Source organism: Morus notabilis, unplaced genomic scaffold, assembly GCF_000414095.1.
Source record: "Morus notabilis unplaced genomic scaffold, ASM41409v2 Scaffold206, whole genome shotgun sequence".
In the NCBI taxonomy this organism is placed as follows: Eukaryota; Viridiplantae; Streptophyta; class Magnoliopsida; order Rosales; family Moraceae; genus Morus; species Morus notabilis.
In genome coordinates, this window is record NW_010365213.1 from 170,115 (window position 1) to 194,408 (window position 24,294).

The window sequence follows — 24,294 nt, forward strand, 5'->3', positions numbered from 1 at the left end:
TAACTCAAGGTATATATGAAATTTGCCATGCGGTGTAATTATCCCAAATATCATAAGCAGTTCAAACTCCAAACGAGGCAATGAATCCTATTCTCTAATTTCTCGGGATAATATTTAATTATCCTTCTACATAACCGTTCTTATTTTCGGATAAGGCATTTTAACTACTTCATTTTGAACTAAAGTGCTAGGAATTAATACTATAATATTATCTCCAAAAAGGTCTTTTTAAAGAACTCTCAGAGTTTCAACATGGCCTGAAAAATGCTGTATTAGGAGGTTATAAAAATTAGGAAGAACAAAAATGATCATCAATTATAAAAAAGAGCTGCATGGGTCTTTCTCATTAGCTCTCAAAATTCGGGACAATTTCCAAGCAGACTCTTGATCTCCTGATCGATATGATCTGATCATGATTCTCTCCAAAATCACATAAAAATCAAATACAATTCGAAATCAGTATTTCTAAGTATGAACAGGCCTTATAGCTGGCACTGCAACCCCCAATATACAACGCCCACTGCTATAGTTACAACACGAACCAATTCCCTGCTCTTGAATATTCCCATTATCGTTTTTATGATTACACTGATCTTCCTCTTCAACCTCATCACCACCGTCCAATTCACCACAATTAACATCATCACCGCCATCATCCTTATCATCCAGATCCTGATCATTGTGTTCCTGATTATCGCGATCCTCCACATTGTTGCATTCGTTCTCAATTATCTCCTTATCAGCTAGCGAAGCACCCAAGACGGCGCCGTCGAGGGGGACGAGGTGCAACGTTAGGCGGCCGTTGGAGCGGTGGGCCCGGAAGTACTCGTGGTGGCGGACTTTCTCCTCCGTCAGGATCAAGCGTCCGTCGCCGGTGTAGTGGCGCCTGAGAACCCACGGCATTCTCGAATGCATATTCTCCGTCTGCGCCAGCGACGGGATCGGCGGCGGAAACTCCCTCTTGTAATTCCCCGTCTCCGACGACCGCCGGTCTCGCCTGCCGCGGATTTCTCTCTCGCCGGGCGGCGGCGTGTGGCTGCGATTCAATAATTCCAATTGGTCGCCGTCGCTGAGGACGTCGACGCAGCTCTCCATGCCGATGTAGTCTCCGATAATAGCGGAGAATGAGGACGAACGGTACAGGAACGAGTCCGGGGTCATGAGAGTGCTGACGGAACGACGATCGGAGTCTTGTCGTTTTGGCTCTTGTGGATAAAGGGAGAGGTCGTTTAGTCCGCGTTCGATGTGGTGGGTTTGCATATTCGAAGAGATTGATTCAAGAGATGGAAAGAGTTTAATTAAATTAGTTCTTAAGAATTGCGCATGGAGAGGAACAGTTTGGCAGTGAGGGAAAATTAAGCAAGAAAATTTTAGAGAGATTTTTTTTTTCTTTTTTAAGAGAGAGAGAGAGAGGTGGTATATATTGAGATATATTGAAGATGGGGAAAGAATGAGATAGGGCAGAGCCAGCTAGTATATAATCTGGTGGTGACGTCAAGACTTGTGTTTATTCGGGGGAAATCAGAAATCAGAATCTGATTTGGATTATTCTCCAATAATTACTTACCTGGACATCTCAAAATAAGCAAAGAAAAAGTTATTTACATTTTAGGCATATATAATATAATAATATCGAAGTGCAAATACAAAAAAATTGAAAATACAGATAGGTAACGAACGCGTAAAAGTGAACATTCATATTCTATTATTCAATTATCCAAAAATATAATAAATAAATAAAAATGAGAATCTATAAATTATTGAGGTCTCATTCATTTAACCGATTCGAGTTTAAAATTCAGTTTTTATTACAGTAAAAAGCTCTCACATAAAGTTACATCTCAACTCGAATAAGCAAACTAAACGGGCCCTTAAGGAGCGGGACAAACACGTGTTGTTGCTACATCATCATAAAAAGTTTTCCATGTTGTTTTCTTTCTGGCGGGGCAACGTGATTGAGCCATTTGGACCGTAGGATATGATTACTTTACTTGATCAATAAATTCAATTTCCTTAATAACGTTGTGAGGGTCCACCGCAGCAGCAGGAAGCAATTTATTTTCTTTAAACTAGAAAAACAAACGTTTTTATGGTGATAAAAAAAAAAGATCATATGTTTACGAATTTTGTGGTCGTTTGACCTCGAAAATCATGCTGAATAATGTTATTATCTAGAAAATATCCACATTGCTATCTGTAAAAAGAATTTTATCGTGTATTCGCCAAAAAAAAATATTAATAGGGCAATATCCGTAAAACATCGAGCATCATTATCAAGCTGTATAGGTTAAAAGATAAAAACAAACGTGGGGGGGGGGGAAGAAGAAAGAAAATATTTAAAGATATGTTTCCGTTAATAAAAGGAAATTACTCTATTTCAGATGAAAAAAAAAAAAAAAAAAAAAACTCGGGTGAAAACAATTCCTTTTTTGTAGTTTCCTTTTGTAAACAAATCCAGAAGAGTGTTGATTAATGTAAATTATTAATAAATTGGGAGAGAGTTCAAGAAAGCAATAAAACGAAGCGTATACGCGTGCTAAGAGACGAAGTGCTTCGACAGTCGAAAATATGAAAGAAAACAGATGAGCTTGCTTTGTGCTGGCATATTGGACAGTATATAAATATAATTTAAATATATATAACAAAACTATTTTAAAAAACAAGCTACGACCTATGTGTATAGAAAAAAAAAAAAAAAACAATAAAATAAGCTTCAGAGAAAAACATAAATAAATAAAACAAGCACACACAAACACATGCCCCCAAAATAAAGCAAAAAAACCTTCAAAAACAAATCACATAAAATAATGACGAAAACGATGTCCTACTTCAATCATACATAATATTTATTCAGCAAAAAAGGACCTAAAAACACCTAATTCCTACGAAAACGTTAAAAACGCATATCCTTGTGGAGTCCAGAATGCTAGGAATATGTACTCGATATGATTCATTTCATCGCTCACCGTCTAATTCCATCGCTATATAATTTAATAGATATCCAAGAAAATAAATAGTAAAAAAGCAATAATGATTAATGGAAATTTGACTAAGTTTCCGTGAACGGGTTTCCTTTACTTTTGCATGGCTGGAGAAACCAAAAGGCTATACCAGAACAAGAAGTATGGCTTAACAATGGAAAATCAATGAAAACATTTTAAATCGGATAAATTAGAGAAAGTAAAAAGGATAAAACTTAATTTGCACAAATCATTCAGAAGAGAAGATAATAAAGAAAAGACCAAAACAAAAAATAAATAAATAAATAAAAACGAAAAACACAAACATCCAGTGAGATTCATGGTTGTTTGGATTAAAGAAAAGGGTAATTTTATTGTGACATATAAAAGAAAGACGTACCCGAGGAGGTCTTGTTTGGATTGGTGAAGAAACCAAACAGGCCTTGTAAAATGGAAAGAAGATGATGATCATACGACAACGTTTTGAGAGAGAGAGAGAGAGAGAAGATAGAGCGAAGAAGAAGAAGAGAGTTTGCAGAGCGAGAGAGGGAGAGGGAAAGAAGAGAGATTCAAATCTCTCTTCTGTGTCTCTCTCTATTTCTCTCTGGCATTTGAGAAGGAGCAGGATTAAGCCTATTTCTAGGCGGAGTTTTGGGGATTAGGGTCACAAACCCAGTTACAACGGGCGCGAGCGATACCATAATTGCAATTTTTTTTTTTTTGGAAACATTTTTTTTTTTTAGTTTTGTTTAGTTTTTATGATTTGGTGCGGTTTTTGGAACTTTCTGCTCCTTTCCTAGCTATTTATTTACTTATTTGTTTCTTTTTTTTTTTTTTGGGAGAAGTCATTTACTGAATTTAAGCAAAACACAAGAAGAAGAGAAAATTCTCATACATCATACACATACGTTTTGCCACATATGTTCTTACTATACATAATTTTTTTACTATACTAAGAGACAATTTTTGAATTGGAAAATAGTTATTCCTTTTGCGAAAAAAGACATAGGAGCAACGTTTTAGTTGTTTTTGTCAGCGCATTTTACGGTAGGTGTGAAAAATACGTGAGGATTCGTCACGTGTAAAAGTACGTTATCAATACTATACACTAAGTATAAAAAAAAATGTATGTTATTGTTTTTTCGAACTATAGAAAAATGTTATTGTTGGTTTCTAAAACGATTTGGGATGCAAAAACATGTAATTAGCGGATCGTGTATAACAAAAATTTTCATAAAACTTTGAGATACTTTATAAATTACATTAATTTATGTACGAATAAATTAATCTAATTAATTTATTTACCTAGCGAACGATTAGGTCGATAACTTGAGTTTTTTAACCTCAAATGTTCCTTACAACAAATGCACGACGTGAAATTTGGGAGAAAATTTTTCTTTTTCACACTCTATAAAATTCGGCCACTATAGATAGGAGAGAGCAAAAATTGTGTTCTCTAATTTTCTGCAATCTCCTATTTATATAGTAGTAGTTTGACAATCAGAAGAAGTCTAATCTTTATCTCTAAGATAAAGCTTGATAATTATCTCTCACTTCTAACTTGATTTTTGAAACAAAATTTCTCTCCCTTATCCATATATTGGCCGGCCACCACAAGAAGATTCCTCCCTATGGTCGGCGCATACTGCAGGTAAAGAATAAGGTAAAATTATGCATTTATCATGCAGTCTAATTTTGACTCAAATTCATATTCATATTTAAGTCAAACGTAAATTAATTTGACAACTTATCAAATTCATATTAATTCAATTGAACAACTTATCAAATAAGTCAAATGGATAACTTGGAGAGCAAGCAACCGAATCCCAGAGGGATTCACACTGTGCTGTGAGTTCACACTATGTGAACACCTTCACATGTGTGTTTCATAATTCAAATTTAAACTTAAACTTAAATAATCACATTATTTAATTTATAATTAATTATCAATTAATTATCCTTGAGCGTTATTTTTAGAATTCCATAATTCTAAAATTTTTATTTTAGCCTTAGTGTCTTGTAGGATTACAAGAACGACGAGATAACTCATGAACCTATAATTCTGAGCTCCAATAAAATTAATAATTAATTAAACTCTTTAATTAATTAATTAATTCTATTAATTCCAAAAGTTACTCCATTATAAACTTGAAATTGCACTCTCGTAATTACAGACATAAATTACTTCTAAACTGTGAAGTGTCTATTTGATATAGTCATTATATATAGATCAATACTCCATAAATAATTTATAATTAGAGTTAGGTGAAATCCGTTAACCTCTCTAATTACAGCTTTATCCTTGAGTGTCATTGATTCTCTAATTGACAATGATTCACAAAATAAATTTATAAATCGGAGCTCCTACTGGTCCAAGTATCAAATCAATTCTCAAGAGAATTATTTATTTATCTACTTCTTTCTCAAGAAGGAATGGTATCCATCTCATATAATAACATTCTCGACTACTCACTTCATCATGTCTCTAAAATACAAGGAATATGATTAAAGATCGCAGAATATGTACTAAGTAAATCAAAAGACACAAATTCATAAATAGGAGTCTACTAATAACTCTGGATTAAAATCATTCTATATATGACCATCAGTATACTCAATTAAAATACTTAACAGAAATTATCATAAATTCATATTGTATATGTGTCCATGTTCTACATAATCTCATTATGGGTAATACACTTATTTAATATCTCACCATATTAATAGTGCATATACCACCATTGCATTCTAAATGAGAATGACATATATTAGTATTGTTTTAATTAAAACTTCTAAACTTTAATTAAATTCATTACGAATATCGTTTTGATTATTATCCTTAAATATTATACTCCCGCATATAACACTTATATACAATATTTAAAGTCACATAAATAATCATGGAATTTTCAGTGATATTCATAAAATATTCAATACTATATATAAAATAATAAATAAACTCTTTTATTAAATAAATAATAAATATCATATTATCATTCTCCACAGTTATTTCTATTTGAAAGGGATGTTACCTTTTACGAGAAAAGTGCTACTAATACTGATTAAAAAGAGTGTTCCATATAGCGTAAAGTAGGTAACATTATTTCACTGCTTGTAATATAACTTGATGTTATATATCGTTTGAACCTTTGATTATGCAAAAGTGAAGATCAGGCATGTGTTGGAAAACAGTACAAATAGCAAAGCCAGTGTTTTACGAAAAAGAAATTAATATAATTTTTTTTAACTATACATAAGAAATATATTTGAATTGGAAAATTGCCAAATAAGACACGATGAGTAACGTTTTAGTTGTTCTAGCCAACGCATTCTTTAGTAAGTGTGAAAATTTGTTCGTATTTACCAGTGTGAAAGTATGTTACTAGTATTTGGTGGCATATGTAATAAATGTATGTAATATGCGAATAATAAAAATATGTTCTTCTATTTTTATAAGATAAAAAAACTACTAGTAAAACGCAGTAGATATTCCCCTAAAAACATGTAATATTAAAGAATTATTTTTATAAATGCTCCATAAATTATGTATCCTATCTCAATGTGGCTCTTAATTTTTTTTAAACTGATTCAAAACACCTCCTGATCTATAGAAAACATATCAAACTACCCATTCCATCCAAATCCGTTTATAATCCTAACAATTTTCTGATATGGCAACCATTAAACATCAATTAAAAGCATTATCAAAATATGAAAATATTTAAATATTAAAAAAATAAAAAGGGAGAAAATGATTTATTTGAAAAATAATTAAAAAATTAAAGGATCCCAAATTCTAAAAAATTCCAAAAACTTTTCCTTTTATATCACTCTCCTCAAAATCCCTCTTATTTCTCTTTGATTCCCACCAAAAAACATGTAGATCTTCTTTATAGTGTTAAAAGTGATCGTGAGTTTAAGGGCGCGTTTGGAACTCGTTCAAAAATGATTTTGTTTTTTATATGAAAATGAAAATGAAAACGTTTTCAATCTCATATAGAAATTATTTTTGAAAATGCATTTGGTAGTTTTATCAAGAGATTGTTTTTAGTGTAAAAAAACTCATTAATATCTCTCTTTCTCTTTCTCTACTTGAGAGAGGAGAAAACGAAAACAAAAAATAAAAAACGACTAAAAGTCGTTTTTCATTTCTATCACATTTTATATTAAATTAAATTTCTATTTTTTATTTTTATTACGCCAAAGACCGTTTTGAAAACGTTTTCATTTTTTCTTTTTCAAAAAACGTGAAAAACAAAAACATGATCAATTTTAAACGTAGCCTAAATTTTTTTTTGGGCTCAAATTAACATCACCCACTGTGGAGCTAGAATCCACGATTTTGTTTGGTTGAAAAGCTTTCTATTACAAACAGAAAATGAAGGACCCAAAATAGAAGAGGAAATCGAGGATAGAGGCAGAAGAGCTCACGCCGGTCAGGGATAGAGTGATTCGCGCCACCATGTAATAGGGAGATCGGCGCGGCGGGGGTGAAGAAGATCGTATCGTCGTCAGTGGAAGATTGGTTCGTGCCGCCGTGAGGGCTGAGTTCGCGTCGCCGTTATAGAAGGTTGTGTTTGCGCCGCCGTCGGTAGGAAAAACAGTTGGGTATTCATTCTGTCGAGGGGATCACGCTACCGTCTGACAGGGGATCGGATCATCCATCGTCGTCATCGTGGGGGGTGAGGGGATAGATCCGATGCCCGCGTTAAAGCTTCTTTCGTCATGATCATGGTCTCACTTAAGAAATGAGATGCATCATGTTTTTGAGAAAGGAATATAGCAGATGATAGAGTGAGAAGAAGGAGAAAATGTTAGGAGCTTTTATTATTATTATTATTATTATTATTTTATTGTTTCAATATTTACTCTTTTTTGATATTTTTAATTAGAATTTAATTTGTAGTAAAGTTATAAACAGATTTAGACGGAAGAGGTAGTTTGATTTCTTTTTTATATATTAAGGAGTGTTTTGAATCGTTTTGAAAATTAAGGGGCATTTTAAATTAGGGCATATAGTTTGAGGAGTAATCATGAAAATAATCCAAAATTAAAAGCATGTTGCTGTTGGTTAGCTATAAAAAAGCGTTACTAATGTTGATTTTAGAAAGTGTTACTTACAACGCGAAGAAGGTAATATGTTACTCCAAGCATAAAATATACATTCTTGGTGTTATCTTGTTTTGATATAATTTTGATGTGATTTATCATCTAAACCTTTGATTCCGTAAAAGTGAAGAGGCATGTTTTGAAAAAACAGAGAAACAAATTGTTCTCCAAAAAAACAAAGCCATTTTTTGGAAAAAAAAAAAAAAGTAATTACTAATATAATTATTTTGCTATACTGAGAAATAATAATATTGGAGTTGAAAAATAATTATTCCTTTTGGCAAATAAGACAGAAGATGAGTAACGTTTTAACTATTCGTGTCAATGCATACTTTGACAAGTGTGAAATAATAATATGTGTAAAAAGTACGTTACTAATAATGTGTGAGACGTGTAAAAAGATATATGTTGCGATTTTGTAAAGAGAATTACGTTACTTAAAGAAGAAAAAGAAAAAAAACAAAAAACAAAAGGAGTTGCTAGCAACATGCGGTAGATATTCCCCTAAAATGGTAAAATTAAAAACATATTACCGTTTGTGAGCTATGTAAAAGGGTTATTAATGTCGATTTAAAAAAATGGTTCGTACAACACGAAGAAGGTAATATGTTACTATTTACTAAGAATAAAATATACAGTATTGATGGTATCTTGTTTGGATATAATTTTGATATGATTTATCATCAACACCTTTGATTGAATTGACTCTGTAAAAGTGAAGAGGCGTGTTTAGGAAAACAGAGAAAAACAAATTGTTTTCCAGAACACAAATCCTCTTTTTTTTTTTTTTTTTTTAAAAAGAAACAAAATTATTAATATAATTGTTTTGTTGTATTGAGAAATAATATTAGAGTTGGAAAATAATTATTCCTTTTTCCAAATAAGACACAAAATGAGTAACGTTTTAGCTGTTTGTGTCAGCGAATACTTTAATAAGCATAAATTTTTTGTTTGAATTTGCCAAAGTACGTTACTAGTATTGTGTGAAAGATATGAAAAGATATATGTCGCGATTTACAAAGAGAAAATACATTACTTTTTTTTTTAAGAGTTGCTGTGAGAGGTATTAAAAGATGTATGAGATCTTCAAAAGAAAATACTTTACTTCTGTGTTTTTTTTTTTTTTTTCTTTAGGAGTTGCAAGTAGCATGCAGTAGATATTCTCATAAAAACAAAAAATGCCGTAGATATTAAAAACACACAGTACCATTCGCTAGCTGTAAAAAATCGTTGCTAATGCTGATTGAAATAAAATGTGTTCCAAATAGAGTGAAGTATAATATATATATATATATATATATATATATGTTATTAAGATATACATATTAGTAGTATCTTGTTTTGCTATAACTTTGATGCGATTTCTCGTTGAAACTTTTGATTATGCAAAAGTGAAGAGGCGTGTTTTGGGAAATCAAAAGAAAACATAGCCATTTTTTGAGAAAAATAAAATTTAATATAATTTTTTTCTATTATTTTACAAAATAATATTTGAATTGGAAAATAATTATTCCTCTTGCTAAATAAGACACGAATAGAGTAACGTTTTAACTGTTTTTGTCAGCACATTCTGTGTAAGTGTGAAAAATATATTCATTTTTACCAAATGTAAATATATGTTACCAGTACTGTATAATAAGTATAAAAAGATGAATACTATTTACGAAGTATAAAACATAGGTTACTTCTATTTTTCTTAATTAAAAAAAAAAAAACTACGAGTAACATGCCGCAGGTATTTTTAAAAAATGCAGTAGATTTTAAAAAGTTTGTCACCATTTACTAGGTGTATAACAAGTGTTACTACCATTGTTTAACAAAAAGCGTTACAACTAGCATGAAATAGCTAATATATTTTGGTGTGATTTAACGTTTAAACCTTTGATTATGCTTAAGTAAAGAGGCGTGTATCTAGAGAATCAATATCTATTATTATATTTTTCTGTCTCAGTGGCTGTCTCTCTAATTAAATTTTGACATTTTGTAAATTGCTCAGGTATTTTTATTATTTTATTCCTATTTATGTGGTTAGATTCTTAAATTTAAATAACATGGTAAATAATTAGTGAAGAGACTATCAAGACAGAAAAATAAGGACATCAAATTTGTACTCGTATTTGAGAACATATAAAACAGCCATTTTCCGACAGGGAAATATATGTTTTTGGTCTCAACTCCGAGCGTATAGTAGTAATATAACTCCTCTAATTGTGTGTTCTTAAAAATATATAGCATTTGTGTGTGTAGATGAATTGTCGTTCTTCTACACTTGCCATGGTTAGCCTTAAAATGAAAATAAAATAACACAATTCACACAAGAGAACGCACTCCCGCAATAGTAATTATACCAACATTATCCAAGATAAGGAAAAAAAAAAAAAAAACGGATGCAAAAAGCAAAATTGGGGGGGTTTTTTTTTTTTTTTTAAAACCCCCTTTTTAAAAAGGGGGTTTTAAAAAAAAAAAAAAAACGGATGCAAAAAGCAAAATTGGGGGGGTTTTTTTTTTTTTTTTAAAACCCCCTTTTTAAAAAGGGGGTTTTAAAAAAAAAAAAAAAAACCCATCCAATTTTGCTTTATGCATACGTTTTTTTTTTATTTTTACAATCTCGCTTTTGAAACAGGTGTAGAAGGATTCGTCATGTTTTTGTTTTTGGTTTATTTGCTTGCTATGTCGCTTTGTTTGTTTCTTCTTTTGATGTTGTGTCTGAACATAATAATGTGAGAGATTTTTTGATATACATTGATAAGTCAGGTAATTCTAACCGTTAAATCTGCGTATTTTTTAATTTTTATGTGATTTTATGTAAATTCAACAGATAAAAAACCTAACTTATTAGTATGTTGGCATACCAGAGAAGGTCCCTAATAATGTTCCACTCTAATGTTCTCGGAGTTGATTTCTTTGAGTTTATGGAAGTACTGCGAAACAAGCTAATTTTGCTTTAAAAAAAAAAGAAAAAGATTGTACTAAATAGTGGTGAAATAGGCTACAAAACTAACTAAATTATGAGGGAAAAGAGGAATCAGAAGTTGGGCAAAAATGAAGAATAAGTTGAGTAGATTCTTAAGAAATACCAACATGGTTTGAATTGATAATAGGGAAGTATTTTATACTGGATCAAATAGTAATAGGTTTGGTTTGAAAAGAGTAGCTGAACAGCTTTCTGGTTTTAAAAATAAATTTAGCTCTAAAAATTCAAGTTAAAGAGTGAAATTTTTGCATTGAAAAACTTGAAGAGCAGCATGAAGAAATGATTGGAAGCGAGTCTCAGAGTTTGGTTGAAGATGTACTTGTTTCTCCATTTGATCAAGCCTTGTGATAGTACTGCATTAGAAGTTTCAGAAGTTGATTACTAACAGATTTTGAAAATTCGAGCAAGAAGGTTGAAGATGTAATTGGACTTGAAGTTTTAAATGAAGACAAAATGCGGGATGCTCTAAATTTAATGATAAATTGAAGGGGGAATTTGGCTGAATAACATATGGAAGCCTTATAGAAAGTGCTAGATGGAAGGTTGTTTTTATTTAACTGAAGAGCTCATGAGATTGTTAGATATTGAAACTAAAGGGTTCTAGAGCAAGGAACAAAGACAGACATTGTACAATTAGTTGGGGATTTAACTGACTTGCACATAGAGAGGAGCTCGACAAAAAGGTCGAACGGACGACTCGTCCCAATGTCGGATAAGAGTGATAGCTGAGTAGCTCCGGCACTATGAGGAGGCTCCTAAGGCGTGGTCAAAGTTGGAAAACCCAAGGTTCGATCACAATTAAACTACTAGTAGCGGAAGTGTTAGTTGTCACTCCCGGTACACGTTTGAGCCCACCAAAGATGAAGGCAAGCCTTCGACTATTAGGCTTGGTCAAGGCTAGCTCTTTGTTTTCTTCATCTTAATGTGTGGCTTTGAAGGCGTTGGTACTTACCAATGAAAGGTACGAAGATGGTGGTGATCAATGACATCATTGACATCTATCAGCAATGGCTAGGATTTGTGTTTGGGAACTCAGCATTTGGAGATTTCAGATTTTTCAAGTTTGTTTTACTTTTCTTTTAGAAAAATGAAAGCTTGATACCAATTTACATTTAAGAATTATAAGGAACCAACTTACATTCCTCAATACAAAAGGGTCTTCTGTTGTAACCAAAAAAACAGAGGGTACCAACATAAATTATTTTCCATTTGCAAATTAGGCAAGTTATCAATTTCAATATGGAATTCCTGTGAAAAAAAGGATATTGGTTTCTAAATGTAACAAACGAGCTAAGAAATAGAATCGATCGACCAACCATCAAGTCACTAGGCCAATCTCAAGCAAAACAATAAAGGAATTCAATAAAGAACAAGTCCTCTATATGTAAAACAAAACTGTCGATACAAAACAAATTGGGGAAGTATTCCAATAACAGAAAAAAACAATACCAAAAGCCTTAGAGAAAGAGTGCTACTTTGATGAAGAGGTAAAATCCATGTGTTTCTCACTGATCACCAGGCAGTGACTTGATAATGTCGGAATCACCTGAGCAAATATAATATTAAAGTTAGCCAAATCCGCTTTTCACACATTTTTTAGGTAATTTACAACATATCTCAATAAAAGGAGTAAGTTTAGTCATACTGACCTGGATCGAGAATGCTAAGACATGATACGCGGTAATACTTGCCACAAGCTGTCCCCAGGTCGACATTGTCTGAAAGCAAGCATCAAGATAAGAATCATAAATCATATTGTATTGGTTAGATTAAAGTACTCAAATCATAGTCGGTTTAACAAGAAGATGTCATGTCTTGTGCAAGCGTATGTGGAATGTATAATCTCAATGTAAGGGTCACTAAAATATTGTACAAGATGAAACAGCTTGATAGAGGAGGTTGATTTCCAAACACAACAGCGATGCAAAATCCCAATGGAAATTCGTAAGTAGAATGAAAAAACAGAGTAACAGACGATGAGGCATAGGCAGTAGACCATATGATTCTCTGATTAAAAATTGTAGTCTGCAAAAATCATCTACTAAAATTTGCGTCACAGGTCATGTTCAGATACCCAATCTGAACACGAGCAGACAGGGAGCCTCAACTCGACATGAACATGAACCGTGATACAAATTGCTAACCCTGCCATCACATTATATCACAATGTGATACAACCTCGGACCCAACTCTGCCTACGAGCCCACCTGAGCAGAATAGGCCAGCGTCCACAGTCCAGGAGGAGGCCCAGAACATCACCAGGATAGAAAGGCCCAAGAAGATTCCCGGGAAATACAAAGACTGTCTTAGGGAAACCTTAATTCAGAATATTGTTATTTTTATTTTCTTGCTTTGCTGAGTTGGATTTTGTTAACGAGTTATGTAACCAATTTCTGTTTTCACCCGAGGTAGCAAGAGGCTAGCTAAAAAGGGGTGCTGATTGTTGTTATGGGGATTATCAATGAAATGAAATAGATTTTCTACCTTCCTTTCCTCTCATCTCCTCTGAAATATCCTTCCCAATTTCTTGTTTCTGGAGAACTCACCCGCTCAAAAGGGGTGATCCTGATACCTTGCTCTTCCTTCCAAGAAGAAGGTATCAATTGGTGCTTTCATTGAGTTTTTTCTGCATGGCGGAATCCGAGCTCTTGGCTGCTTTCAAAGCTCTACAGACACAACTGGACGATCAAACACTGGCGTTGCAGGCTCATTTTGAGAGTCAGACACAGACGATGAACAAAACTCTTCTTCAACACGTGGCTTGTATTGAAGATCTTCGTTCACAGACCGCATCGCTATTCTGGGGGACCGTCTCATCACCCACCGGTGACGAATCAACTCACGGACAATCAGTTGGGCCATCCGGAGCTTTCTCCTGTTCTCCGTTCCATTAATTTGACGGTACTGATCCTGATAGCTGGATTTTCCGTATACAAGAATTTTTTGATTTCCATAATACCAATGAGGATTCTCGTCTTCGTATCGTGGCATTTCACCTCGAGAGTCGTGCGTCTGCTTGGTACTAGTGGATGAAGAGCAACAGACTCCTCACTACGTGGCCAGCGTTCATGCACAACCTCCGGCTCCGATTCGGGGCATCGGCGTATGAGGACCCTCAGGGGTTGCTCTCCAAGCTATCTCAACGAGGAACGGTTGCAGAGTTTCAATCTGATTTTGAGACACTGATGAACAGAGTAACAGGTATTTCTGAACCCCTCTTGATTTCTTTTTTTGTATATGGTTTAAGAACACCGATTCAGAGGGAATTGCTCCTCAGTCGGCCACCGTCCCTCATGGACGCTTTTGCCTTAGCCAGGGCCTTCGAAGCCCGAATGGAGGACTCGGGACGTGATAATCGCCCGTGGTCCAAGTGGAATCCCAAACAGGCCCACCCACCAACTGTAGGCCCAAACCCACTCGCCCCAACCTCTACCCACACAAACCGACCTCCCCAATTCAGCCCTACTCCAGTACATACACACGCCGCCGTACCATCCGCGTTGACCACTGTTCCTCCGCCCACAAACAATCCTCAGCCACCACTTTTACCCACCCCGACCCTTCCAATTCGCCGTTTAACGCCGGCGGAGCTGCGCCAAAAACATGAACCGGGGCTTTGCTATAATTGTGACCAGAAATGGACTTCTGGCCATCGTTGTCGCAGCAAGTATCTCTTGCTCTTGGGAACGGAGGATGACGACGAGGAATACTCCAGTGAACCACCAGAGCCGGTCCTCGACATGGGGGATGACACTGTGGTTTCGGGTGATATCTCCAGTTTGCATGCCTTGGCCGGTCAAGGGAATCCTCGGTCACTTCGGCTTCTGGGCCACCATGGCTCCAACAATTTTCAGGTCCTCATCGATAGTGGTTCCACTCACAACTTCATCAAACCACGCCTCGCCGAACGTCTTGGCCTCTCGGTTAAGCCCATTTCAGCCTTCAAGGTCTATATTGGCAACGGTGACTGTTTACTTTGCAAACACTTATGTCCTCAGGTACCTTTATCCCTGCAAGGGTATGAGTTTCTGGTCGATTTATATATTCTGCCCATTGAAGGTCCTGATGTGGTTTTGGGAATTCAATAGCTGCAACGGCTCGGACGAGTCTCGCATGACTACGCTGTTCCATCTATGGAATTTGTGTACAATGGATCCTTGGTGGTTCTCTAGGGTGAATCCTCCTTGGCGCCGCGGCAAATCTCTTTCAACCAGCTCCATGCCCTCCTCACCAATAACATTGTTCATGGCTTGTTTGAACTCCACCACCTCCACCCAAATTCCCCTGATACCTCCATTCCAGTTGGCCTTCCCTCGGATGTACCTCCCCCTCTTCACGCCCTCATTGCCTAATTCCAAGACTTGTTCACCGTGCCCACCTCATTACCCCCTCACTGCCCTAATGACCATCACATTCATTTGCTCCCAAATGCCAAACCAGTCAATGTCCGGCCTTATCGATACCCGCATTTTCAGAAATCTGAAATGGAAAAGTTGGTGAGAGAGATGTTAGAGCAAGGTATTATACGACCCAGCCATAGTCCCTTTTCATCACCGGTTCTAATGGTCAAGAAGAAGGATGGGTCGTACCGATTTTGTGTCGATTACAGGGCACTAAATGCAGCCACAATCCCCGACAAATTTCTGATCCCAACAATTGATGAATTGTTGGATGAATTAGGAGGAGCAACCATTTTCACCAAGTTGGATTTGCATGCCGGGTACCACCAAATCTGGGTTCATTATCGGGATATCTTCAAGACAGCGTTCCGTACGCACGAGGGCCATTTCGAGTTCTTGGTTATGCCGTTTGGGTTGTCGAATGCCCCTTCCACATTCCAAGCAACTATGAATCAAATTTTCTCGACTTTTCTTCGAAAATTTGTTATCGTATTTTTTGATGATATCTTAATTTATAGTACATCGGTTACTGACCATTGTTCTCATTTGCAGCAAGTGTTCTCTTGCCTCCGGGAACATCAATTTTACATTAAGCTATCCAAATGTTTGTTTGGCCGTACCTCCATCGACTACTTGGGCCATGTTGTGTCGGCAATGGGGGTTCAGGCAGACCCACTACAGCAGTGGCCGAGTGGCCCCTTCCTTCTTCAGTCAAACAATTACGTGGATTCTTGGGTCTTACCGGGTATTACCAGCGGTTCATTCGGGGCTACGCGTCCATCGCCGCGCCGCTCACTGATTTGTTGGTAAAAGACGATTTCACGTGGTCTGATATTGCCACGGGTGCTTTTGAGGCTCTTAAGCAAGCACTGTTGGTTGCCCCGGTATTACGCTTGCCCGACTTCACTGAAGAGTTTATTGTGGAGACCGATGCCTCCAATGTGGGAATTGGAGCAGTACTTATGCAAGCCGGACATCCCATTTCGTACTTCAGCCGGAAGTTGGGACCCAAACTGCGCATTGCCTTGACATACATTAAGGAGTTACACGCCATAGCGGAAGCAGTTCATAAATGGCGGCAATATCTCCTTGGTCGTTTTTTTGTCATTTGGACTGACCATAAAAGCATCAGGGATCTTCTCTCTCAGGTGGTGCAAACTCCGAATCAACAAGTTTTCATTTGGAAGCTTCTCGGGTTTAATTTTCGTATTGAATATAAACCGGGAAAGTCCAACGCGGCTGCTGATGCTTTATCTCGCATCCATGATATAGGTGAGGGCTCCCGTGGCATTCCACCGAGTTGTCTCACCCTCGACAGCAGGCCCATGCCACTGTTCTTGGAATCCCTGCGAGCTAAAAATGAGTCTTTGGCTGATTTGGTGGCCTTACATGGCCGGTTGGCCAAGGGATCACTAGATTCCAAATTCTCAGAGCACCAAGGTATTCTTCTCTTTCGTGGCCGCTATTATATCAGTCCACATTCTGCGTTGAAAACAACGCTTTTGAATGAGTTTCATGCGTCTCCGATGGCGGGACACGCAGGAATCAAACGAACATTGGTCCGTCTGGCATCCGTCTTTTATTGGCCAAACATGAGAAAAGATGTAGAGACCTTTGTGTCTTGTTGTGCAATCTGCCAGGCTACAAAGTACTCCACCAAAGCTCCGGCAGGACTTTTGCAGCCTCTACCGATTCCCTCACTAGTTTGGGATGCCTTAACGATGGATTTTATCACACATTTACCCACTTCTCATGGTTTCACCATCATCATGGTCGTCGTCGACAGACTCACCAAGTAAGCACATTTTGGTGCTCTTCCGCCTCTTTTTCCAGCCACAAAGGTCGCTGCTCTCTTTGCGGACTTGGTGGTTAAGCTCCATGGATTTCCACAATCCATAGTGTCCGATCGTGATCCCGTTTTTATGAGCCAATTCTGGTCTCAGCTGTTCGAATTAAGTGGGACTACCTTGAAACATAGCACCGCGCATCACCCGCAAACCGATGGACAGTCTGAGGTTTTCAACCGGGGGCTTGAGCAGTATTTGCGCGCTTTTGCGAATGAGAAACCCTCCAGTTGGTATTCATTTCTGGGTTGGGCAGAATTTTCCTATAACTCGAGTTATCACAGTGGCCTCAAAATGTCTCCATTTCAGGCCTTGTATGGCCGGCTTCCACCATCCATCCCACCGTATTTACAGGGCTCTACTTCAATCCAATCTTTGGACGACCTTCTGGTGGAAAGGGACCTACTGTTGCGTCATCTCAAGGAGTGCCAGTGCTCAACACCGAACAAAACAAAAAGCCGATGCTCATAGACGGGAGTTGCATTTCAGTGTGGGTGATTTGGTCCTGCTGCGTTTACAACCGTATAGGCAGATTTCAGTGGCAAGGAGGGTGTCTCACAAACTTGCCAAACGTTTTTACGGCCCCTTCAAAATCCTGGAACGCATTGGTCCGTGGCCTACAAGCTTGAGCTTCCCTCCCAATCACAAATCCACAACGTGTTCCATGTTTCTACTCTCAAACCTTTCCGAGCGTCATCAACGGTGCACAGCACCAAATTGCCCACTACGTTTGTCAATAATCAACCGGTGTCTACTCCTGTTGCCATTTGCGCAATACGCCAGGTTTTGCAGCAGGGGAAGTTACAGGTGCAGCTCTTAGTTCAATGGAGCGACAGTGCACCCGAAGAAGCCACTTGGGAGCCTCTGGACCTATTTCGTGTGGCTTACCCTGAATTTCACCTTGAGGACAAGGTGTTTTTTCAAGATGGGGGGAGTGATACGACCTCGGACCCAACTCTGCCTACGAGCCCACCTGAGCAGAATAGGCCAGCGTCCACAGTCCAGGAGGAGGCCCAGAACATCACCAGGACAGAAAGGCCCAAGAAGATTCCCGGGAAATACAAAGACTTTGTCTTAGGGAAACCTTAATTCAGAATATTGTTATTTTTATTTTCTTGCTTTGCTGAGTTGGATTTTGTTAACGAGTTATGTAACCAATTTCTGTTTTCGCCCGAGGCAGCAAGAGGCTAGCTAAAAAGGGGTGCTGATTGTTGTTATAGAGATTATCAATTAAATGAAATAGATTTTCTACCTTCCTTTCCTCTCCTCTTCTCTGAAATATCCTTCCCAATTTCTTGTTTCTGGAGAACTCACCCGCTCAAAAGGGGTGATCCTGATACCTTGCTCTTCCTTCCAAGAAGAAGGTATCACAATGACTATAAAGTAATACCACTTTTCTACTACCACCAGAAGAACCTAATCCAATTTAATCTCGTCACAATAACTTCTCAATGAACAATTCAAGTTCGTCTCAAGAAATTTCTTAATTGTAGTTCCCCTATTAGTAAACGATAGGGAAAATCAAAAGCCAACCAAACTTACGAACACTGCCATACTTAATGCAACCCAAAGACGCTAACGAGAAGCTCAATAACAAAAAAACAAAAAAACACAAAAACAAAAAGAAAAACAAAAAAAGATGAAAATAATAATACATTTCGAATTAATTACAAAGTCTACCGTTAAAGACTTACTTCCATTGTAATGGTGAACCCCAATCTTGGCAAGCATGGCATAGTACTCGATCTCCGATTTTCGCAGAGGCGGGCAGTTGTTGGAGATTATAATCAGCTTCCCTGCATTTCCATAAGTGAATCTCAGTAATCAAAATCACAGATTATCCAAACATTTGAATCTCAAAGCAAAGAAATTTAACGAAATATCATCAAATTAAAGGAAAAACCTTTGGAGCTGCGAAGAGAGCGTAGAACAGTCTTGTAACCGAGGCTGTACTTGCCGCTCTTCATAACCAGAGCGAGCCTGTTGTTGACGCTCTCATGGGTCTTCTTCTGCATTTACACCAAAAATACCATCAAAATTCAGATCAACGACAAGAAGGTTAAAAACAATGCGTTAGAGAAAGAAAATGGAGATTAAGAGAGAGAAACGTACGGTCTTCTTCGCGGTCACCATTGTTGCAGATGAAACGGAGTCCGAACTTACCTGGTGGAGTCGTCTCTGCGGAGAAGAGGAGGCGAGGTTTTGCTACTCAAGGCGGTTTTTAGGGTTTATTATCAAGGTGGAGTTGCACGTGCAGATCACGTGATTAAAAATGGGCTAGCTCTATCTGGAGCCCAATAAGCTTTTTAATGGGCCAATACTTTATAGGTCCTAAATAAAGTTGAAGTTGAAACATACCACTTTTTTTCTGAAAAATTTAAGCATAATTTTTAATGTTAATTTCATAAATGTCCCTGAACTTTATACTTATGTTTCAACATTACTCCCTGAACTTAAAAAAGAGTCCATTTCATCTCATAAATTTTATACCTTATTGTAACGTGCCTATGTACTCTATCTAAGTTAATTGTTATTTTTCGTTTCATTAAATAATTAAATACAAATTTTTATATGTAGACTTCAAAATATTTATGAATTAAAACTCGGATATCTTTCTCTTTTTTTAAGGTGTTTTAAAATTTGGCATCTTATAACAATTTTTTTTGCTAGTACATTTTATGACACCTTATGAAGTACATTAAGACGTTTTATACACTATATGAGCACGTTGGTATTATTTTAAACTTAATTATATGGTGCTTGACTACATTCATTTTGAATTCAAAATTAATACAATACAAACTGTCATAAAAAAAAATATGTATTCTACTTAATCGTATACTTATTAGGATCATTTTATCTTCTTACTTTCTATAGTTCTACCATCAACCATGATGCCTATTTATGCTCATTCTATATTTAACATTGGTGCTAAGTTAGGGTTGGTGTTAGGTTCTATTTCAAGGTCCAAGGTCAAAACCGGTGCATTTCCAGGGGAAAAAAAGGCCACATAGAGGAGCCAGAATTATATTTCAAGGGGGCATAAATTAAAAATGTGAAGAATTTCTCAATACTAATAATATCAACTACTAATACTATTAGCTAGTTGGAGTACATTTTAAACACGTGCATATTTAGGACTTATAAAATCTAAGCACTATAATGGTTGCATGTACTTTTACGTTTAGCCATACTCTTGTGAATGACATAATTAACATGCTTTATGCGTTTGATAAGAAAATATATTTAAGAGAAAATAGTAATTGAGAATGTTACTTTTAAAAAAAAATGCTTAGGGATGTATTTGAGAAAGATCATTTACATTTTTCTTGTGAGGATTACTTTTGATATAATAAATATCACATGAAATAATATTATAGAACGGACAAATTTGAAAAAAAAAAAAGTTTTAACTAGAGTAAATTAAAGAAAAATAATTCAATTATATATACTAAAAAGTATAGAATTTAATAGAAAAGAACCAAAAAAACAATCAGAAAAACGAATTAGTCAAAGAAAATATTTAGATTAGATTTAATGAAAACATTTTGAAATTTTTATCAATAAAAGAGTGGCATATATATAATAAAAAAATTTGAGAATTTATGGGGTAAAATTTTAAAAACCAAATATTTAGTGGGGCATATGCCGGGGGGCCTCACCTGCCTCCGCCGGTGGTCACAACTAGTGCTTGTGATGGGGTTCGGTTAATACATAAGTTGAACGGGATCGGGGATGATGCCTAAATTTTCTCATTTTATTTATATTTAATACATATCCAATACGCATAGCATAGGCAAACTCATAAGATGATAAGGCTGTGCGTGTGAATCCTGGCTAGAGAGCTCCTTTCTATAAAGTAAAGGGATGATAAACAAACATGTTAGCTACTAAAATACCACATAAAACCAGTATTCACTATATTGTTTAAAAATTATATACAAAACGTCACATTTAAAGTGGTATAAGGCAAAGAAACTTAGAAAATAAAACAAATAGAACCACAAGACTTGAGCACTGTATAAGATCCTAGCAAATCTTTTCAGATTTAGAGACGATTTCCGTGAAAAAGACAGGTTCTTTAATTATTGGGATTGTGTAGCCAACGGACGAATTGATAATGATATCAGAATTTTTAATCTTGTATTATTGAAATGGTGGACACATCTCAGAGACTAAGGGAAATATGTATACCGCATACTGTGATCATATACATTAATCTACACTTGTTGTTGAAGTATATGAAGTTAGTTTGTCTTCAAGCTCCAAAGGTGTACTTGTCGTACGCCTGATTAATTGTTTACATATTGTTGAAAGATCAAGGAAATCCTTAATTATGAGCGTAAAATGTAGATGATGTTTTTGATTGTAATACAATTTGTTCTTAATTGGGTGATCGACTTATGCTGAAGTGACATCTTGGTTAATCAAATATTCCCACCTTCTTTATTATGTAATACATGAAGTCTTTTTTTTTTTTTTTTTAAATAACTCTCCCGAAATTTGAAATTATCTACTACCTTCCAAAAAATATATTAAGCTAAATAATTAAGTGTATGGTTTTTAAGAGGAGAGAGAGAAACAGTTTCAGGCTTCAAATTATAAGGTGTTAATATTGCATTCAAAAATGGTATTCATCCTTATGGGTAAAAGCTGTTTAGACTTAGGTCTTATGACTATCCTACTAAATTAAATTTCAGCTACCCATTTAACAGGACTTATTCTATATGAGCAACGGAATTTTTTTTCACAAAAAATATACATAAATTGAGAATAACTCTAAATCATAATTCTAAATCTATAAACTAAACGTCTAATAATTTCATAAGATGAATATGAGTGCTCAATTGGGCGTGGGAGGTAGTCTTTTCAGTCAGCTAGTGCCAAAAATAAAAGTAATCCTACCTCTTGTTTGTTGTGAGCAATTATATATGGCTATGTTCAGACTTAGCTAGTTTGCAGTTGGCACTTTGTTTTGGAGCGAGAGGGGCCTGTCCTAAAGCCATTGTGTACAATAATAAAGAGAAGACTACCTAGCTAGTACATCTCATCATTAATTTGATGTGCATATAATTTTTTTTCCCAACCGTTTAATAAAGACTTGAAAGATGATATATAGTGCGAAGTGTTACTTTGAGTGTTCCAACAAAAGTTACAACATGATCCGTGACATTAGCTATTGAAGAAAGGTTAACGGTGTGAATTTTTTTTTATTTTTTATTTTGTAAACTTTATGTTTCAGTCTTTGGCTTTATTTTGTCAAAAAGGGGGAGAACAATGTGTTAGCTTTTCTAATTTTTCTAGTTTTTGAATTTTTATTGAAAATAGAAACTTGTGTTAGTTTTGTTAAAAAATGCCAATGGGAGAAATTGTTAAGATTTTATTAGTAGGCATATTTTCGAGTTGGGTTGTACAAAATTCAAAAACATGGTCAAGTTCATTTTTGACATTTGTGGACAGCTATGGAAACTCTATTTCAGGATATTTGCACTGGATTTGGAATGATTTTCCACCATAGAAGGAAATCAAAGAAAATCAGCTATGAAGCTGATTGGTTTGACTTTTGGTGACTATTTGATGAGGCTGTTTTAGAAAGAATCCGTTGAGGAGAAGTTGCTTTGTTTAGGGTGATTTTGGTGGGAGAATAAATGGGTCTGTTGACCAATTTGGGTTGTATATAATTAGTATACAGCCATGAACGTGAGGCAGTGCTTTTGAATGAAATATTCTGCAGCAAAAGACTGCTTTGATGTTCTTTGAGTAAAAAAAACAAAAGGTGGTTTTTCGGGAGAACGTATTGCTTTCGTGAGAAAGTTTTCAAAGACGAGTGGTGCTCGCTGAACAAGGCCACTAAGAGGATTCTTCACAGCGGCGACAACATCAAGGATGAAGTCTTTGAGTGTGTAAGACCGATTGGTGTTTGTAATCTCTTTATCTTAGTGGATTGTTCACTGCATAGGCGTGGCCCCGCAGATATAGATGTGCGCACCGAACTGCGATATCAATTCCTTGTTTCTTTTATGTTTCCGTTGATTTTTCTGCACTTATAATTTGCTGCTGCTGAATCAAAGAAAAAATATATTCTTCTGCATGTATCTATCATCAATGTTACAACTAGTGTTATAACACTATTTGTGACACCAAAAACGGACCTTTCATATAGGATCCTTTCGCGGTAAATTATTAGTGAATGCCAGGGCCATGGTGATAGTGATATATAGATATTGGGCAGTACCATTAATAGTGATACGTAATGTATTTTCATCATAGACCATAGATAGTGGCGTGTGTTTTGACAAGGACATTGTCTAGTCTGACCGATAAAATGAAAGCTAAACCAAGACTAATCACGTTTATACTGCTTATATATATATATATATAATATGTTTGTATTAATCCTGTAATATACTTACACATGTGAATCCCTAGCATGTATGTGTGGTTTTCTGAAAGGATATATCAAGGATGTGTAGTTAATGTTTATGATACTCTACAAATAGAAATTTATCAAAACATGCCAAGCTGCCCCAAAACATTTATAAAAGCCTCTACGATTAATTAAAAATAGAGCTTTTCTGTTAAGATAAAAAAAAATGAACTACCAATAATTTTTTATTATTAGCTGTTAAATTTGTATTAAAAATTATTTTTTCTGCATACTTTTCAATTTGATGTGATTTTAATATAATCTAATAGTCAGAAATTGACACTATTGATAAATTTAGCCTACTAAAGAAACTCCTTAAAATTTTCGCTATCTTGCCTAAAGTTTTTATTAATTAATTCTTGTAAATTTGAGAAGTTTTCATTTTTGTATGTGTATAAATCCTACTCCATGTTTGTTTTTTGAAAAAGCTGTCCTCTCGGATAATTAGGCTTGACCTGTTGACTTGAATTTTTAATGATGTGCATACGTATAATGGCCAATTTCAATTATCATACTTTTAATTATTATTAGCTGTTAGATTTGTATTAAAAACTATTTTTTCTGCATACTTTTTAATTTG

The 24,294-nt window shown here is 35.6% G+C and overlaps 2 protein-coding genes across 2 annotated transcripts; both read right to left on the reverse strand.

The window, feature by feature from the left end:
- Window positions 1-465: 465 nt before the first annotated feature.
- Window positions 466-1,260, reverse strand: LOC21404378. The gene has a single exon (XM_010107566.1). It carries the CDS (start codon window positions 1,258-1,260, stop codon window positions 466-468), a length of 795 nt encoding a protein of 264 aa, XP_010105868.1.
- Window positions 1,261-12,380: 11,120 nt separating this feature from the next.
- Window positions 12,381-19,482, reverse strand: LOC21404381 (60S ribosomal protein L30). Its single transcript, XM_024171902.1, has 5 exons — window positions 19,400-19,482; window positions 19,191-19,296; window positions 18,982-19,083; window positions 12,693-12,761; window positions 12,381-12,589 (listed from the first exon to the last, which is right to left on the reverse strand). Exons 1-5 carry the CDS (start codon window positions 19,418-19,420, stop codon window positions 12,549-12,551), a joined length of 339 nt encoding a protein of 112 aa, XP_024027670.1. The 5' UTR covers window positions 19,421-19,482; the 3' UTR covers window positions 12,381-12,548.
- Window positions 19,483-24,294: the final 4,812 nt, after the last annotated feature.

Bases quoted from the DNA above. Each gene is read 5' to 3' on its own strand.
- LOC21404378 (XM_010107566.1), bottom strand. From the start codon at position 1,260: ATGCAAACCCACCACATCGAACGCGGACTAAACGACCTCTCCCTTTAT.
- LOC21404381 (XM_024171902.1), bottom strand. From the start codon at position 19,420: ATGGTGACCGCGAAGAAGACC. The intron at 19,084-19,190 runs GTTTTTCCTTTA...ATGGAAATGCAG, and splicing joins CTCTCTTCGCAGCTCCAAAG to GGAAGCTGATTATAATCTCC. The intron at 12,590-12,692 runs GTCAGTATGACT...ATATTTGCTCAG, and splicing joins TCTTAGCATTCTCGATCCAG to GTGATTCCGACATTATCAAG.